General features: G+C 31.8%; 2 protein-coding genes across 3 annotated transcripts in view; one reads left to right on the forward strand and one right to left on the reverse strand.

The window, feature by feature from the left end:
* LOC142239889 (uncharacterized) overlaps window positions 1-10,620 on the reverse strand; it is a 38,901-nt gene extending 28,281 nt beyond the window's left edge. Inside the window, exons 1-3 of the mRNA XM_075311635.1 lie at window positions 10,588-10,620; window positions 2,082-2,234; window positions 1,846-2,019 (exon numbers count right to left, since the gene is read on the reverse strand). Coding sequence (XP_075167750.1) covers window positions 1,846-2,019; window positions 2,082-2,234; window positions 10,588-10,620 — 360 coding nt within the window. The remainder of the gene's footprint in view (window positions 1-1,845; window positions 2,020-2,081; window positions 2,235-10,587) is intronic.
* esn (espinas) overlaps window positions 1-19,869 on the forward strand; it is a 348,528-nt gene that overhangs the window by 153,088 nt on the left and 175,571 nt on the right. For both annotated transcript variants that reach the window (XM_075312340.1, XM_075312339.1), the window contains exon 2: window positions 19,249-19,330. The gene's annotated coding sequence lies outside the window, so the exon portion shown is untranslated. The remainder of the gene's footprint in view (window positions 1-19,248; window positions 19,331-19,869) is intronic.

The following is a 19,869-nucleotide window of genomic DNA, read 5'->3' on the forward strand; positions in this document are numbered from 1 at the left end:
ATGTTAGTTTACGGCCTCTCATAACCATGCAAAAATTGGTCCATATCGGTCCATAATTATATATAGCCCCCATATAAACCGATCCCCAGATTTGAACTCCGGAGCCTCTTGGAAGAGCAAAATTCATCCGATCCAGTTGAAATTTGGTACATGGTGTTAGTATATGGTCTCTAACAACCATGCAAAAATTGGTCCATATCGGTCCATAATTATATATAGTTCCCATATACACCGTCCCCAGATTTGACGTCCGGAACCTCTTGGAGGAGCAAAAGTCATCCGATACGGTTGAAATTTGGTACATTTTGTCAATATATGGCCTCTAACAGCCATGTAAAAATTGGTCCATATCGGTCTTTAGTTATATATAGCCGATGACTTATTACACAAAAATTGGTCCATATCGCCAAAAATAATCTACCAAAACTTTATTTCCATAGAAAATTTTGTCAAATTTTATTACTATAGAAAGTTTTGTCAAAATTTCATTTCTATAGAAAGTTTTGTCAAAAGTTTATTTCTATACAAATGTTTGTCAAAATTTTATTTCCATAGAAAATTTTGTCAAAATTTTATTTCTATAGAAAATTTTGTAATCTACCAAAACTTTATTTCCATAGAAAATTTTGTCAAATTTTATTATTATAGAAAGTTTTGTTAAAAATTCATTTCTATAGAAAGTTTTGTCAAAAGTTTATTTCTATAGAAATGTTTGTCAAAATTTTATTTCTATAGAAAATTTTGTAAAAAATTTATTTCTGTAGAAAATTTTGTAAAAAGTTTATTTCTGTAGAAAATTTTGTCAACATTTTATTTCTATACAAAATTTTGTCAAAATTTTATTTCTATACAAAATTTTGTCAACATTTTATTTCTATAGAAATTTTTGTCAAAATTGTATTGCTATAGAAAATTTTGTCAACATTTTACTTCCAAGTCAAGTTTTTATTTCTATAGAAAATTTTGTCAAATTTTTATTTCTATAGAAAATTTTGTCAAAATTTTATTTCTATAGAAATTTTTGTCAAGGTTTCATTTCTATAGAAAATTTTGTCAAAATTTTATTTCTATAGAAAATTTTGTCAAACTAGATTATATACGTATTTAATCGGCCTTTTTTTGTTTAATATATACCCCGTATAGGCTAACTTACAATTTAGAAGACAGTGTTAAAAAGTTTTACGATACCTTGCCATCGGCAAGTGTTATCGCAACCCAAGTAATTCGATTGTGGATGACAGCCTTTAGTAGAAGTTCCTACGCAATCCATGGTGGAGGGTACATAAGATTCGGCCTGGCCGAACTTACGGCCGTATATACTTGTTTCTTTTAACGTCAGGAATAATTTCGTAAATTGTAGTCATTATATTTACTTTATGTTAACAACAAATTGTGGAAATCTGAAAAAGTGGAGTACAATTCGCATGACACAGTTTAATCCATAGTAATGTCTAAACATAGAAGATTTGCTACCACAGTAGAGGGTATAAATCTGGGATGTCGAGGCATCAACGCCAACGTCAAAATCTATGCAGACATTTTAACTTTATTTTAATTTATTCATAAGAATAGGAAGAAGCGTCATCTTAGGTTCGGATTCAATATCAAAATCCTTAAGAGAAAGTCATAATCTTTGAACTCAAGTAAACGATTTTTTTTGAGTGTAGAATCAAGTTAAATTTAAAAGAGAGTTGTGTCTTAAATTTGTCCTTCCTTGAATTCTTCGTTTCTTTGGCTTGGAATCATTAGTCTAAAGACAAAATCTTTAGAACCGGACATGCGTTTTTTTTTTCAGTGTAATCAATAAAATTGTGTTAAATTAATGCCCTATAATTGTGTACTTACATCATAGGGACAGGTATGATTCATATTCGAATATTTGCGAAATTCAAAGAATTTATAGAATATATCAGCCAGTGGATTACGACGAGAATTTCGAAGGAACTCACAGAGATTGATTCTATATTGGTAGAGGGTATTTTGTTTTCCAAGACCACGTTTTGTAAACATCAGCTTTAACTGTTAGGAATTCAAAGTTAATATTCAGTTCAGAAGAAAAAAACTAGCATAATGATTTATACCGAGGCATTGTTCAAAGGTTTTAAGTTCAATCTGAAATAGACATTCATTTCGGTCACATCTCGTTGTATTGCTTTGAGAAAACATTTTTGAAATTCTCCTACTTTGGTATCCAGCACTTCACATTTGATGCCTGTCAATTTTACCTTAGTCGCCTAGAAAAATTAATAATAAAATATTTTACTATTTTTATCCAAATTAAATTCTTATGGTCATCATTATCAGATTACTTCTACTGGCATTTGGATGAACACCAATAATAGACAAATCCCGAGGGTTTTTATATTCATTTTGGAAGTTATTACGACCACAATTTTTATGAAAGAAACTCTTTTGCGACAAAATGCGAATAAACGTTTCGCTTTGAACTGTCATTTATTTCGGTTTTGATTTATTTTTATCAAATTGATTTAGTGCGGAAAATTGTCTTTTTTCGTATTAAAACGCAATTAATATTAAAATCACTTTTGAGCTAATGTTACTTATTACTGCATATTAATTGTATTTGAAAATGAATCAAATGAAACACAAAAATAATTTTATAAAACGTTTCATTGAAATACAAATTAAAAACAAGTATATACGGCCGTAAGTTCGGCCAGGCCGAAGCTTATGTACCCTCCACCATGGATTGCGTAGAAACTTCTACTGAAGACTGTCATCCACAATCGAATTACTTGGGTTGCGGTAACTTTTGCCGATGACAAAAATGTGTTTCGGGCACAATTTTAAAACACAATATATTTAAGTGCAAACAAGGAATGTTCCTAAACTAACACTAAATGTTTGGGACATCTATGTTAATATGTTAGAATATATTATGTTTGGGGCATGAATGTTTCATAAAAATCATATGTATGAATGCAAACATATATAAATTTACAAATTTCGACTAAACATACATATGTTGTGATATTTTATTCAAAGCGACAGAGAGAGTATAGAGAAAGAAATAGAGATGGAAAACGGGAGAGTTGACGGGAGAGTCCACGTGGCAAACAAATGTATGTTTCTGTTAAATAATGTTATGTTTGTATGGGCTCGTGGGCGCTGCAAACTATGCTATATAAATGTAACTTATAACGATAATTATCTGCTGGTGACCATAACAGCTACGTAGCCCAGTGGATAGTGTGTTGGCTTACAAACTGTATGGTCCTCGGTTCGATTCTCCGTGCAGGCGAAAGGTAAAATTTAAAAAATTTATAAAAGTGAATAATTTCTTCAACATTATTTGTATTACAGAAAAAGGTGCCAAGAACTAAAATATTTCGAGGAAGTGAAAATTACGAGTATGTTAGGCAATTAGCACAATCGTCTTTGGGAAAAATTCTTCCAAGCATATAATATTTTTGGGCTCAAAATGCTTCCAAACATATGATATGTTCACATAAAACCAACATATTAATGTTTCGGCAGTATCCAATAATATATGTGCTTCCTTCAAAATATGTTTGGAACATATGGTAAAGAAGCGATTTTTTTAGGGTGAATGTATCTTAAAACTTCCTAATACCGTAATATATACCACGTAGTCCATACGTGGTGTATATTATATTTAAATGGACGATTAAATACGTATATAATTAAGTTTGACAAAATTTTCTATAGAAATAAAATTTTGACAACATTTTCTATAGAAGTAAAATTTGGACACAATTTTCTATAGAAATAAGATTTTAACAAAATTTTGTGTAAAATAATATTTTGACAAAATTTTCTATAGAAATAAAATTTTTACAAAATTTTTAAAAGATTTAAAATTTTGACAACATTCTCTATAGAATTAAAATTTTGACAACATTTTCTACAGAAATAAAATTTTGCCAAAATTTTCTATAGAAATAAAATTTGACAAAATTTTCTATAGGAATAAAATTTCGACAAAATTTTCTATAGAAATAAAATTTTGACAAAATTTTCTATAGAAATAAAATTTTGACAAAATTTTCTATAGAAATAAAAAGTATAACTATAGACCGATATGGACCAATTTTGGCATGGGTGTTAGCGGCCATATATTAACACCACGTTGGAAATTTCAACCGGATCGGATGAATTTTGCTGGCTCCGTAGTTCAAATCTGGGGATCGGTTTATATAGGGGCTATATATAATTGTAAACTGAAATGGACCAATTTTTGCATGGTTGTTAGAGACCATATACTAACACCACGTACCGAATTTCAACCGGATCGGATGAATTTTGCTCCTCTACGGGGCTCCGGAGTTCAAATCTGGGGATCGGTTTATATGGGGGCTATATATAATTATGGACCGATATGGACCAATTTTTGCATGGTTGTTAGAGACCATATACTAACACCATGTACCAAATTTCAGCCGTATCGGATGAAATTTGCTTCTCTTTGAGGCTCCGCAAGCCAAATCTGGGGATCGGTTTATATGGGGGCTATACGTAAAAGTGAACCGATATGGACCAATTTTTGCGTGGTTGTTAGAGACCATATACTAACACCATGTACCAAATTTCAGCCGTATCGGATGAAATTTGCTTCTCTTTGAGGCTCCGCAAGCCAAATCTGGGGATCGGTTTATATGGGGGCTATACGTAAAAGTGAACCGATATGGACCAATTTTTGCGTGGTTGTTAGAGACCATATACTAACACCATGTACCAAATTTCAGCCGGATCGGAAGAAATTTGCTTCTTTTAGAGCAATCGCAAGCCAAATTTGGGGGTCCGCTTATATGGGGGCTATACGTAAAAGTGGACCGATATGGACCAGTTTTTGCATGGTTGTTAGAGACCATATACAAACACCATGTACCAAATTTCAGCCGGATCGGATGAAATTTGCTTCTCTTAGAGCACTCGCAAGCCAAATGTGGGGATCTGTTTATATGGGGGCTATACGTAAAAGTGGACCGATATGACCCATTTTCAATACCATCCGACCTACATCAATAACAACTACTTGTGCCAAGTTTCAAGTCGATAGCTTGTTTCGTTCGGAAGTTAGCGTGATTTCAACAGACGGACGGACGGACATGCTTAGATCGACTCAGAATTTCACCACGACCCAGAATATATATACTTTATGGGGTCTTAGAGCAATATTTCGATGTGTTACAAACGGAATGACAAAGTTAATATACCCCCATCCTATGGTGGAGGGTATAATAAAAATGATAATTTCCGACTATAGTAGATAGTCGGATGGGATGGCCATAAGTGGCTATCATTATAGCCACTTCATCATTTAAATGTGAATAAATCTTTTATTTCTCGCACTAAGCAATAATTGCCATGATACTGGCAGTGTTGAATAGTGTCCAAAAAGTGGACAAAAAACCAGAAATGATCCGAAAGTGAAGGATAGAGTTGATTGTAATCCATGCCACAGTGCTAGAAAACTTGCTCGTGGGATGAACATATCGCGACAACTAAACCATTGAAGTTCCATAAAATGCAAGAGCTCCCGCTGCACAAACAACTAGAAAGATCAAGGAGTTGCTTTTCTTGCACGAAAGTTGTCATTTGCATTTTGTCAGAATAAAATAATCGGGAGGGTTTAAGGATACAAAACTAGAAGTTCGTATATGTAATAGGTACTTTTAGTTAATGTGGCATCACAATGGACCGGATAGTCTAATGGTCACTTCGTTTGGGATAACGTGTGTTGTACGAGGGCAGTTCGGAAACTTCTTAGCCTAGCACAAGAAGAATGAATATTTCTCAAGCTTGTTTGGATAGTTTTAAACGAAATAAAATGGATTTTAAGCGTCGTTTCATAACTGTTGATGAGACATGGATCCAGCACTATACTCCAGAGACAAAAGAACGATCCAAACAATGGACTGAGGCTGGAGGAAGTGCCCCAAAGAAGGCGAAAACAATTCAATCGGCTGGTAAGGTTATGGAAACGATTTTTTGGGACTTCAAAGGTATTTTATTGATTGACTATCTGCAAAAGGGTAAAACAATAAATTCAGAGTACTATTGCAACCTTTTGGATCAATTAAATGTACAAATTCGAGAAAAACGTCCAGGCTTACAACACAAAAAAAAATAATTTTCCATAAAGACAACTCACCAGAGTGTTTTAACAATGGCTAAAATCAACGAATTAAAGTACGAGTTGCTTGACCACCCACTTTATTCTCCTGATTTAGCTCCCAGTGACTTTTACTTGTTTTCAAATCTAAAAAATTTACTTGCTGACAAGCGTTTTACCTCAAATGAAGATACAATTACAGTTGTAAACCACTATTTTGAAGACCTTGAAGAAGATTTGCTAGAAAAGCGAATTGCTAGAAAAGCGTTGGACTAAGTATATTGAAGTTTCAGGAGATTATATTGAAAAATAAAACTATTTTTGAAAAACTAACTATTCTCTTTCATTGATAGGCTAAAAAGTTTCCGAACCGCCCTCATATTGTACAATATTTTATGGTGTAACCACAATGTTGCCAAAACAACTGCCACACTATTTTGGCTTAAAAAGGAACAAAAATAATCAACACCGATATAAAACCTTATAAAAAAAAAACAAATGGTTTGTAAATAAATGAAAATTTGCCGAAATATTTCGCTTGTTGTTAACAACTATCGTTTAAATAACACATTTGCATATTGCATTTTTCTTCTATTTTAAATATATTTAATATGGAATTCGTTGTCGCGACACTACGAGTATACTTTCTTTTTGGTAAATTAATCACCTGTGGTGAAGAAATTGAAAAGCAACCGCAATCATATATGCGTCATACACTTTCTTTTGTATTTTCAACCAGGCTATTATTTACGTCGAAGAATAAAAGCGTCTTCAACAGCTGTTTCAATGTGCAATCATAAACACCATAGACTACCCACAGCAGCGTTGCCAGAATTGTTTCACCAAAAACCGCTAGATTTGCCCAAAAAATAGCTAAAAAAAAGCTAAAAAATGCTCAAAAAATAGCTAGAAAAAAAGCTAAATTTTTTTGTATCAAAAGTCACATTTTTGATTGAAATTTAACAAACTTAAAGGCTTTATTTCACTTACAATGAATATTATTTTCATTTTAATTCCACTTCTGTGAGACTGTAACAATATCTAAGGCATATTAGCTCTGTTTGCGTATTCGATACATTTTGATTAATATCACAAATTTTTTACTGGAAGTCCTTCGTTTTGTGGGAGCTACCTTCCCAACACCTCTATTTTTTTTTACTTATTATTTTAAAATATTCTTTGGATTTGGTAAAAAAATGATTTGTCATTTTTTTAAATAAAATTTTAGTTTGGATTTGAAATTGTGAAAAATTCGAAATACATTACTTTTATTTAAATTGTAGAAAATACCTATAGTTTACATTTCCCAGTAAAAACATTTTCCTTTTCTTCATGAGCTATCAAAGTGCTTTAAAAACGTGCTAACGCCAACTTTAATTTCCAAATTCAGACTCGACTTCAAGTAGAAATTATTGTATATATACGTTTTTAAAATAAAGTGTTGAAAAACATCTTCTATTTTTGAACGCTATTTTGGTTTGTGGTTAAGATGCAAAAACTCCTCACATTTAAAGACTATTTCATTAATTCTTCCTTCTTTCATGAAAACATACCCATTTTTACGTTGAATTTAAGTTAATTATAAGGACAAAACGACTTTATCGACTTTTGGACAAGGAAAACAGTTTATATAAAAGAAATTCACAAATGCTATTATAACCAAAATTCGCGTTCGTATTTTAAGGAGACGACAATATTTTTTCAGTGCACAAAGCTATTCACATCTACTATTTTAATTTAGTAATATCGTAATAACTTTAGAATATTATAATACCATAAAAAGGATAAACGAGTCAAATGATAATATTCCCAATAATTTACTGACAGTTTATCTAACAAATTTGTATGGTAATAGTAGATTTAAAGTTTACGATAACTTTTATGTATATAATGAAAAAACTTTACAACAAGGTGTATTTGCTACAAAAATGCCAGCATAATGGCTGGACTCATTATTAATGTTTCAACTGCAGCAAGGTTTAGATAAAAACGCCGATTTATCCATATTTCAATAGAAACATGTCGAAAATAAAAAAAGCCAAAAATAGCTAAAAGGGTCATGAAAAAAGTCAGAAAAAAAGCTAAAAGCTAAATGCATTTTTTTCCCGCTAAACGTCTTCAAAAAAAGCCAAATCTAGCGGGAAAAAAGCTAAATTGGCAACGCTGACCCACAGTGCAAAAGTGTAACCCCTTTTGGTCTTGCGACGGGTTACACCCACGCACAGTTTTTTTTTTTTTTTGGAAATAATTCTGCAACTTTTGAACGGATAAAGATATCAACATAATTTTTTCTTTGTATGAAAGCTAAGATGTTTTTCCTATAAGGTTGCAAATTTGTGGATCCCTAGTGGGTCCACGAACTGACCTGAAGGCGTTGAAAGTTGGTCACCTCGGGGGGCTGTCAACTCCGCAATTTTGAACCGATTTCTATGATTTTCTTTGCTGGGTAGATCTTGTAAGGCTCTACAAAAAAGTTCGGGTGCGTGTGCAATTATCTTTTACCGTTCGCAAGATATGGGCCCCACAATATATATATATATTTTTTATGCAATAATTTGACAAAATCGGGTCAGTGTTTTGAACATAGAAATTCCGTTTTTGAGTGGATACTAAATTTTTCTTCTTAACTGCATTCCCTACAAAATTCTACGAATTCTAGAGGAAAAAATGTTTACCCATGTGCTTCAGATTAAAGTTGTAAAGTCCACAAATTAGAATTTAAAAAAAAAATATAGAATTTTGAAAAAAGGAAAAAGGTACATACATTCTTTCTGTCGTAACATTTTTTTGTAGATTTATTCCAATCTTTTTTTACTTGTTTCTTATAGAACACCAAATAAAGATATGTTTTATCGGCCATTTTGGTCAACTAGTAGTATATGAATTCTTCTCCTCCAAAAAATCGGCAATTTTTCAAAAAGAAAAAAATTTGTTTTCAAAAATTCTCATTTGGCAAAGCACCGATTGCTAAGCCGATCTCTTTTCAAAAAAGTGCTATGTATCCATTAACTAACTGTAAAAGGTTTCAACATCCTACCTGTAAACAGCAGAGAAATATGCAAATTACAAAAAACGATTTGTCAACATATGTCCTCACTTTGGCGATTTTGGGGATTTTTGACACAATTTTGGGAATAGTTCAATATTCATCAATATTTCTTAAAACAATTTTCCCTGCAAAAGTCAATAAAAACCAAAATGATATCACAATTAGTTCAAAAGTTATTAAGTTTTCAATTCAAATTTTTAATTCCCAAAAAATCGGAATTTTTGAAAAAAATTGTTCCGTGCCTCAAAAACTTCAAATTTTCGTGTTTTTTTTTTTCTCTTTTGATTTGCACAGAAATAAAGCTCTCTCAACGATGTATTATATTTATACCCGTGCTTAGCCAAATGCGCCAAAAACATGCACTAAACGTCACTAACTCGTGTAAAATAAAGCATATGTACCTTTATATGGGCGCTGTACCTAAATCTGAACCGATTTAAATCAAACTCGGCACACTTGACAATACTATCAAGTATACTTTTTGTGCAAAATTTAAAGCAAATCAGAGAAAAAAGCTGGCTTTTGGAGCCATATAAGTTTATATCGGGAGTCGAAAATGTCAAAATTTTATTTCTATAGAAAATGATTTCTATAAAAGTTTGTGAAGTACCTCTTAGATGGAGTAGAATATTTTGCAAAATCTACAAAAACATCAAAAATTCTACCAATCTACCAAACAGTAAAAAATCTACCATTTGTGGTAGAATTCTACCAATTGTGGCAACCGAGGCTACATCCCTACAATCGAACGTGGACATTTTGGGTAGGTTGTACTGGATTTGCCAATTGAACAAAATTTTTTAATTTATGGGGGAAAGTTTTAAAATTTGCAACACATTTTTTACGAATCGAAATCACTATAAGTGAGCCTGAAATAAAATCGGGCTGCTACTTTAATCTAGTCTATGCAAACACAGAAAAAAATTCACGAACATTTTTCCAAGTAAAATTTTAATTGAGTTTTAAAAAATATTCAATTAGTAATTTAATTGATTCAACAAATTTTTTAATTGAAAGAAAAATCAATCACAAAAATTTAAGTTTTTTAGTTTTTTAATTGGACCAATTAATTGTTTAATTGACCTTCAATAAATTTTTTAATTGATACTATAATTTCTGTCATTGAAGACATTTCAATAAAAAATTAATTGGATCAATTAATTTCGTGATTGAATCAGAATTTTTTTTGTGTGAAATAAAAAGACGAAAAACGGGATTTAAAAAAATGGGATTTTCGGATAAACCGTAAAAAAACCTGGTTTTTGGTTCATTTTACGTACATTTTTCTAGAGCAATTTTGTCTTAATTTTGCAAAATCCAAAAAACGCTGTTTATCTCCTGAGTGGGAACCCCTGAAGAAGAGCGGGTATGAATTATGTGGCAAGATTGCAGATGGTATACAATCAGAGATTATTTTAATTACTATGGACTCGCCACTTACCATCACTCTTTTGAGTTCTATTCGTGTCACCATTCTCTTGAGGATTCATAGCCAAGAAATTTTCTTAATTGTTCCGCGGGATGGCGGCTCTTTTAGAGGGAACATTTATAAAAATCCTGCTGATCATGGTGGGATGTTTCACCCATCCAGCCCAGTGCTACATTTATCTCTGTTGTATTAAAGTTTATTTTTTTATGGATGTTCGTCGTTACATTTCACTAACAAAAAAGATGAGACGGTATGGGGAAATTTTTTACAAAGTGTAAATTGTTTTAATACTTTTTTCAGTTTCCATTGAAAGATTTAATGGCGTCATCTTGTACGCCATATTGCAGTTACGGCCATTGTTTTCCTACATTAGGACAGACGTTTTGCCGGCTGGCAAGTATTCTCCCCTGGGTTAGTGGTGCTTCTTGTGTGACAATGAAGGTAACGTGGAAAACACGTGTATCTCTTGTATAACAGCCACCCAGCCCGGCAACCGCCGTTTCAGTTCAAACTGCATGAGCTCCATGGACAACGAGGCTTGGAAGTACAACAAAATTACTTTTATAAAATGTTGTTTAACAGCAAATGGCTTCTCAAAGTGGATACACGGGATGGTTAACAAAAGCCAAATGAAAATGTGGAACATAAAAACAAGTGAATTGGCAATTCCATGGAGAGGTTATGGGGCGGGTGAATAGAAAATCTTAACATATGTACGAAGTGCTTGTCTAACAAACCTACCAACATACTCCAATGTTATTTTACATCTAGAAAATTTGAAGAAGATAAGCAAATGAGGGGGTGATGACATAGGATGAAGAAACTATGCGAATCTGTGGCACTCTATGTTGTGGAAATATTCAACCAAATCTGATTTGTCTTAAGGATGAATGTGAGGAGTGTATTTGAGAAATGTTGGACTAAATTGCATTGCACGAGTGGTTGAAATAAACCAGAAATCGTTTTCGTAGTCAAGAATTTTTCAATACTCGTAGCTAGAATAGTGAAAGAGGAACTAGAGTTTTTGCATTTGTAAATAAACGGATATAGGGGGCACTTTTAAAAATTCCCCAACTTACGATATTTAGAAATGGAAATAAATGGAAAACGAAAATGTTGGAATTTTTTATTCCGAATATCGGAACATGATCGCTGACGATGTCAAAATCCGTATTCTGATCCTCTTGAGCTGATTTATTTCAATATGATCTTGACAGCTTCTGCATGTGGTGCCATACCAACATATTTTAGTTCTTCTAGTTCTTAGGGTAGTTCCTACCCTAGCTAACCCATTCTAGCATTGGAGCAGGTAGAGGGGTCATAAGCCCCCCAGAATGTCTATCGGTAAAATTTTTTTAGTCGTCATATTGAATTCGAACATTACCATCAAGGATGTCATAGCAAACAAACAAAAAAAAAAAACAGGGGCTAGTTCACAACAAATGTTCCCTATCGAGACCTTTGCATGTTGAAGCTCACTTCATACCGATATACCTGGTATATCTTAAGCCTTCAGTCAATAGTTCTATTTATTTGATTTATACGATACAAAATCTTAAATTTTTAACACACGGACGAAAAACAATAAAATCGTATGCTGCTGATTCGAAACGACGTATTTAAGGGCGTTTTCGTTTCGCAAAAAATATGTTGCCTTGGTGTTACACTACTTTTTCCTTCATTGTATTTTCGTCCAAATGATAGTGTCCTTCCAAAGTTATTATTAATTCATAACATTTTAAGGGATACATGATCCAAAATTTATGACAGTCTCCTTCGTATGTGACAATCTATTACGAGAATGTTGCACCTTTTTTCCCAATCAAAATCGCCATAAAATAAACTATCGATCATTTTAAAATTAAAATTTTTCCATTGTAAATATTCGGACAAACACGCACAGAAAACCCCTTTTCTCCGCAATAAACAAGCGAAATTTAACATTGTTCTAAAATATTTCTTTGGGAGCAACTGAATCCGAATTAATAGCCCGCATTGCCATAATTATATCTAATGATTTGGGATTATTAAAATGTTTAGCGTCTAAAATTTTATTCCACAGGAAAGAAAACTCTAAGAACAGATTTGAGAAATTATACAACTTTTGAAACCAATTTTTAATCTGAATTGGATAGAAAATTTAACGAATTTAAACTCGGCTTAGACGATGTTACCACTAGTGTAACTAAATTGGCATATATTGCAAAAGAATTTGAGGAATTAAAATCTGAATTGAAAGTTGCCTTAAATGAGGTCACTATTCGAGTGACTCATTTAGAAAGTATTGTAAAAAGTAGTTGCAGTTTTAAAATCAGAAATAAAGGAAGTCAGGCTACACTCACTACGTCCAGAAAACTCTTTACAACGAATATAAGTTTACAATTTTTTATGAAAAATGAACTAACCCATAGAAAGAATGACCACGATTTGGTGCCAAAGATTTTTTTCATCCAGATAAAGATAAGTTCATGATTTTCTTATAAAAAAGTTCATGTATTGCATCGTATTTTAGTTCATTTTTACTACGTTGTGGGAAGAATGTACTTACACTCATTCAAAATATTCCTGCTATCCGGAAAAATTAACAATGTTTTGGGAAACCTATGTTATGAAATTGGTTTGAAATAAACTGTTTATCAGTATAATTTTCAAAAAAGTAGATAAATAGAAGAATCAAAGGTACAACAAGTCTGTATACAACTAAAAAATTTTTCGTACAATACAAGTCAATTTTCTATAATCACCAGTACTTTATTTCAAAAAATTATTATGTTACACAAAAATATGGCTTATGATACAATAAAGGAAATATTTTTATTCGTATTTTGGATGCAGTTACTTGTCGGTAGTTAGAAATTGCTTCTTCAAAAGAGTAATATTCTATGTTAGTAAGACTAAATTAATTAAATTAAATTGAAATTAATTAATTGAAATAATTAAACAGAGGAACTGGTTTTTAATTATGGAATAACACTAGTTGTACCAGCGTGGTAAGCAACTACTTGTTTTCTGATCATAAAAGAATTACTTCTGGAAGTCTCATCCCTTCACAAAAAGAATCGATTAGGGAAGCAGAATGGGAATTAGTCATACAAAAATTAATTAATTCCTTACTGCATTCCCATTTTGAATATTTTTTGGTGGGTAGTTCTATATATTTTATCAACATAAAGTGTTTCTGTTTTCTCTACATCACAACATTCACTGCTCAGTTTCTAAACACCAATACCTCACGCAATTTTTTGTTTTCAATAAAAACCACGTGTGCACTCCATAAAAGCATCAACAGAACTGAATTCAGCAATAAAACTCGTAGACACAAATGGTCATAATAGGACACATACATGCCGTAATGAAAAACAAAAGCAGCAAGAAAAATAACAATTCCACACAAACGATCCCTTTCTGATCTCGTTATTGCACCACAACAACTATCACCATAAAAGATACCAACAACACACAAGGAACATTCCAGAAATTCATCCACACTGTCGTTAGAATCAAAACAACCAACAACAGCATAAAACACGCAATAACAAACCCAAACAATCATACGGTATATACACAAAATATCTCTACAAACCTCCTCACATGATGCAATAATTTCATTGCTCTTGGAATTCCATCTACAGGATAAAGTAAAATATATTCCAAATTTACGAGGAATCTATACAAAATTATATACACTCGTCAAGGATTATATTAACTACTTTTTATTCTACTTTATCTAAAATGTTCAATGTAAAGAAAAATACTTCAACTTATAATAAAATGGGGAATAAGCTGTAGGTAGCCATCATAATTTTTAATAAAAAAATTTTTTCCATACAAAAATTTTTCTTAGTAAATTGTCCACATTTCGTAATAAGATTTTTATATTGCATGTATTTTTATATTACATTCAACGATGCATTAACTAGTGTGTTGGAAATTTATTTAAGGAAAAAATCCTTCCCAGTTCGTAGTTTGTGAACTAAAAAACATTTACTGAAATTTTGCAAGTTTTCCTTTAGCTAAGTTAATTTTCGTTGTGGTTACGAAAAATGAACTATATTACAGTAACATTTTTTTTAAATATGTGGAAGTTAGAATGGTCCTTAAATTTACAACACAATTTTTTTCAGTGTAGTTGCCAGTGAAATACACATTAATGAAAATGATAGTTTGGATAAGCTTAAAAATCAGTATATTTTCCGCAGGATAGTCCACGTAAAGCGAATGAACCAATCTGTATCAAGTATATACAGTGCACTCGCGGTAATTTGATCTAAGTAAAACCAAGAGAGTTCACGTTAGCGAACTTTGAATTTCAGAAAAAAACATAGCCATATTCAGAAGTTTTACACGTTCTAGCGTGATAGTCTTGTATTTTTGTTATTAGTATGTTAATATTAAAAACAAATCATAAATTTAATTTCATGAATAAATTAAAAAACAAGACATCGGATATATATCGGTGGGTATGGAATTATAAAGCAATTTATTATTAAAATTCACGAAAAAAGCTACACGAAATCACAAAAAAATCCATAGGAGTATTTGAAATTGTATTTGGCATTGCCTAACACTCTAAGGCAAAAACAATTTTCACGTTTTAGAGCTATAAAGTTTGTTCACGATACGGATAATATAATCAAAAACCAACAAATGTGCTTACCGTTGGCTCCCTCAGCCCATAGAGCATGCGCATAAAGTTTTGTCGCAATCTGTGCAGTAGTTCTTCAAAAACATAAAAAGCTAAATATAGCGCGGTCTCTAGCGCATGAATCTAAAATTTGTAAAATTAGGTCTAGTAGTTTTTGAGTTTATCGATCGCGAACATACACTCCATTTTTATTTATATACACAAAAAAAGTAAACTGTTTTATAGGAAGAATGACCTACTTCGTGCGAAAATTGAACTAAATTGCACTCCACACTTTGAGATTTCCACAAAGCACTTTTTTTTTGTGACCTGATGAACTTTTAACAGCCACTCACATAATTACATCCTTTCGCAGAAGAATAACTGAACTAAAAGTAAAGAATAAAATCATTGGCTCCAATCATGACCATTTTAATCATAGAGTACAGTAATCCCTCGATTTACGTCGTGATTGGTTTGGGAATTTGCCGACGTTATCGAAACGACGTAAACCGAATTAAAGATTGCTCATACTTACTTCAATTAATTATGTATATATGTGCGTGTACACTAAAAAAATATTTAGGTGATATTATAGATTACGCAACCTAAATTTTAGGATGCTAAATTTACAAAATATTAAGGACAAATATCTTTAAAATAATGAAATTTTAATTAAAATAAAGTTTATAATCTTCAAATTTTTTTCATTAAATTTAGGACACAAATTTTGTAAATTGCGTCCCTCCGTTAAAGTCCCATGTCTTTGAACTAAGGCTAATTTTCCTTAAAGTAAAGAAACACATTTTTGATTTAAAGAAATTTTCCTTAAATTAACTGGAATATTGAAACTTTAGATTTAAGATGAAAACGCTTCAAATATAGTCAAAGACTTATTTTGGGGATTTAGCGTCTTTGGTTTAACGTTTTTTTGGAATTACGAAAATATTTTTTACTTTGAAGTATCCGTTACAATTTGGACTTTTAAACCGCGAAAAGAGAATGAAATTCATTAGCGTAGCTAGACAATTTTCCTAGGGGGGGCTATAGCCCCCCTAGCTAAAACTTTATAGACTGAACTTATAGGTTCAACTAATGTTTTATTTCATAAAATTGAATAAAAAATAGACATCAAAATAACTCGAGAATCAATTTATAATAAAGCAACAAAAGTACCCTACGGGAAATTGGTGCAAATTGCCACTAACGGACCTATCACAGAACTGGTACCTGTGCTCTAGTTAGTTGCAATTTTCACATTTAGTGAAATAAAATTATCAGAATAACCTTTTGTTCGACATATTTCAAAAAAAAAATTTTTTCATTTCGGGTTTAATTAGGAGCCCAAATTGAAAGAGATTTCTAAGAGTTTGTCCGAGACTGGTTCCTGAGGACCTGTTTATGGGTTGCTCCTGCTAAATTGGGAGTTGTTCTAAAGGCACAACTTTAAAAGCACTTCCAAAAATGTCCTCACAAAGAAGTTAACTATTTTAACTACACAGGAAGTTTTTTTACTTCATTTTTTATATTTTAATGCGTAATTTTTTGTTTTCTTTTTTCAAATAGTTTAAAAAAAGAGTAAGAATAAATAAAATGGTACAATTTATTGAAATTTTGCCTCAAAAATGCTAAATCCATTATAGAAAAATCGATAATATTTGAAAAAACGTTTCAAACAAGCGTTAGAATGCATTAAAAATCATAAAAAAAGTATACAAATTATTTATTTGGGAAAATATCACAAAATTTTTAATTCACATTCAAAACACTGAATTCAGATCACACCTTAAGAAGTGATGCAAATTCATTGCAACGGTTGTTGAAACGGTGGACATTCGTTCTATGACAAGTTCATATTACATTCATAGCTTCTCCGCCAATTTTGTACCACTTCCAGACCCAAAAAGAACATTTTCACTTCTTTTTTGGCGACGCTTTTTTGCAGCATTACTAAGATATTAATTTATGAAAGAATAGTTTTAATATCAATTACTATTTTTTATTCAACTAAATCATAAGTTCAACCACAGCTTTATTTCATAATTATCAGACTTCTACCACAACCCAAGTAATTCGATTATGCATGAAAGTCTTTAGTTGGGCTTTGTGCGTTGTACGAGTATATACTTGTTTAATTTTTATAAAAATGTAAAATCGTAAATAGGTTTCCAAATCCTGGGGGGGGCTAAAATTTTCCGGGGGGGTCTAAGCCCCCTCCCCAGAGGCCTTCCTACGCTTATGATGAAATTTCGATAAATGAGATTTGTACCCTAATTTTAATTTTATTGGTCCTAGATTTAAAGCGATATAGGCCGCTAAAAAATTTATTTTTTTTAAAGAAGCCATATCTTTGGCTCGGAATCAATACCAAAATCCTTAACGGAAGGTCAAAATCTTTGGATCCAAGTACATTTTTTTTTTTTGAGTGCACATAACAAAAAACTTCACAAATAAAGGTAGTTCAGTCTTTTATTCATAAAAAAATAAATAATAAAAAATATAAATAAAGCAAACATATAAACAAACAAATAAAAATTCAGTATCCCAAAAAAAAAAAAAAAAAAAAACAAAAAAAAAACATTGCCACTTCGACAATTCCGTTATATATGCACGAATTTTCGGTAAGAATTTCAGAAATAAATGTTTCGATGTCATCGTCGTTGGTACTTATTTCACTTATCGAAGGCGTTTCTGGTAAAGTTGGCAAAAAAAACGACGACGTAAATCGAGTTGGATGGAACAAAAAATTTGACGACGTAAATCGAAACAACGTAAATCGAGGGATTGCTTTAGTTCATTCTTACTGTTTTGAGGAAACGTACACAAATTTCCGAAGACGCAAGGACATGGTTTTTCAGTGTAGAGATGTTGTTAAGATCTACTTTACGGTATAGTTGAGGTTATTCTGGAATTAACATAATAATAATTTTTTGCATCCTATCCAAGGGAGTTTCTTCGGAAAAACTTGCTATGGAGGGTGCCTAAGGTACATCGTTGCCGAACCTTCTCTTTGCATTCACTTGTTCTACTTGCCAAACCGTTTCTGTTGTAGACAGATGCTGTTGGTGATGTGATATTATTGTCGGTGATAAAGATGATGATGGTGGTAATGACGATGACGATGATGTTGATTGTGATGGTTGTATGTCAGTCAGTCTCTTCTTTTTTTATCCCAACCCTCCTGCGTTTTTTTTAACTCTGTAACACGGTTGTGGCAAGAAGTTTTATTAGAAATTTAAGAGTGAGAGAAACAACGCTGTGAATCGCATGTCACCTGTCTTCACTCCACACCGTTAAGGTGGTTCTGCTTTAATCAAAACAAAAGTTTGTAGCTCCCAAGTAAAGTGTGTCCAATGAGCTGCTGTTGGCAATGAATCCCCAACACAGATATGTATGTTCAACATACTCGTAGAAATCGTAAAATATTTGTGTCTGCAACGTGTTTTCGGTCGCCAAATGAAAAGAAAAGACGAACATCATTGTACGATTCGTGTAATATTGCTTCACAGCAGCAATTGTGAAATGTTGACATTTTATTTGAATGTTCCTGTGTAGTCACTCCTATCCACCCCTCCCACTCTCCACACCCGTTGTATTTATATATAATGATTGTATTGTTGTTCTTGTTGTTTTTATTAAATATAAAAACAGAAAAACTTTTAAACTTTCATATTCAGACCCCCCTCGCTGCGCTACACTCCTTAGAGAGTTGCTCACTCATTGTCTGATGGTTTCTTAGTAACTCTGTCCTTTCAATTGTGCCGCTTTAAAGCGAAAATTGTTTCACATAGAGTTTTAAAAGTTTTGCATTTGGGTCTTTCTAATTGAAATACTTTTGCGAGTAATGTTTATTTATTTAATTAATCGTGAGTAAAAAGTTGAGACGTGATTTCTGTTTTTTTTTTTTCTTTCCTTGACAGTTGTCGTAATTAGTCCAATTAATTACGAACACCTCCAAGTGTACAAAGAAAGAGTAGATTTGCAAACTCACCGAGAACATCAACATTTCCTTAGACTCATTCTCGTTCGTCTTGCTTCTCTTTTTACAGGCTCCTTGATTTATGTTTACTCGAGAAAGTAAACAAACCAGCATAGTCGCAAACGGATGTGACTTTAACGAATTTTCAAAATGTAAGTATAGTTCATGACAATAATAATAATAATAATATTAACACTAAACAGATAAAGTACTTTGTTTTATGAACAATATTAACTACTTTATGCTAAAAGTCCACTAAATTTGATTAAAATTTTGATAATTCGATATCGAAATTAAATGACCTTATTAATTGCTATTTACAAATTCCATCCTTCTCATAAAAGAAAAGTGAACTAAAAGTAAAAAAACTATATTAGTGTCAAATCATTACCGTTTAACTATGTATTCTGTTTCAGTTAGTATTGAACTTATTTTTGCGGTTATTGGCTTAGAGCTAAGTTAATCGACTTAAAAATGAGTATCCTAACATAATAGGAAATTTTGTTGGAATAAAGTCAACTTAGCTTAAATTAAATTTGTTGTAGCATAAAAGTGTTTAAAAATATGATATATTTTTCAGCACTTTATTTTAGAGATTCTTTTACTAGAAACAGAGCATACTTTTTACTTGTAGTCGAGTAAAAATTTGGAAGTTTAAGTTGTCGTTAATACATTTTCAAATGACTTTGAT

Source organism: Haematobia irritans, chromosome 5, assembly GCF_050003625.1.
Source record: "Haematobia irritans isolate KBUSLIRL chromosome 5, ASM5000362v1, whole genome shotgun sequence".
Classification (NCBI taxonomy): domain Eukaryota; kingdom Metazoa; phylum Arthropoda; class Insecta; order Diptera; family Muscidae; genus Haematobia; species Haematobia irritans.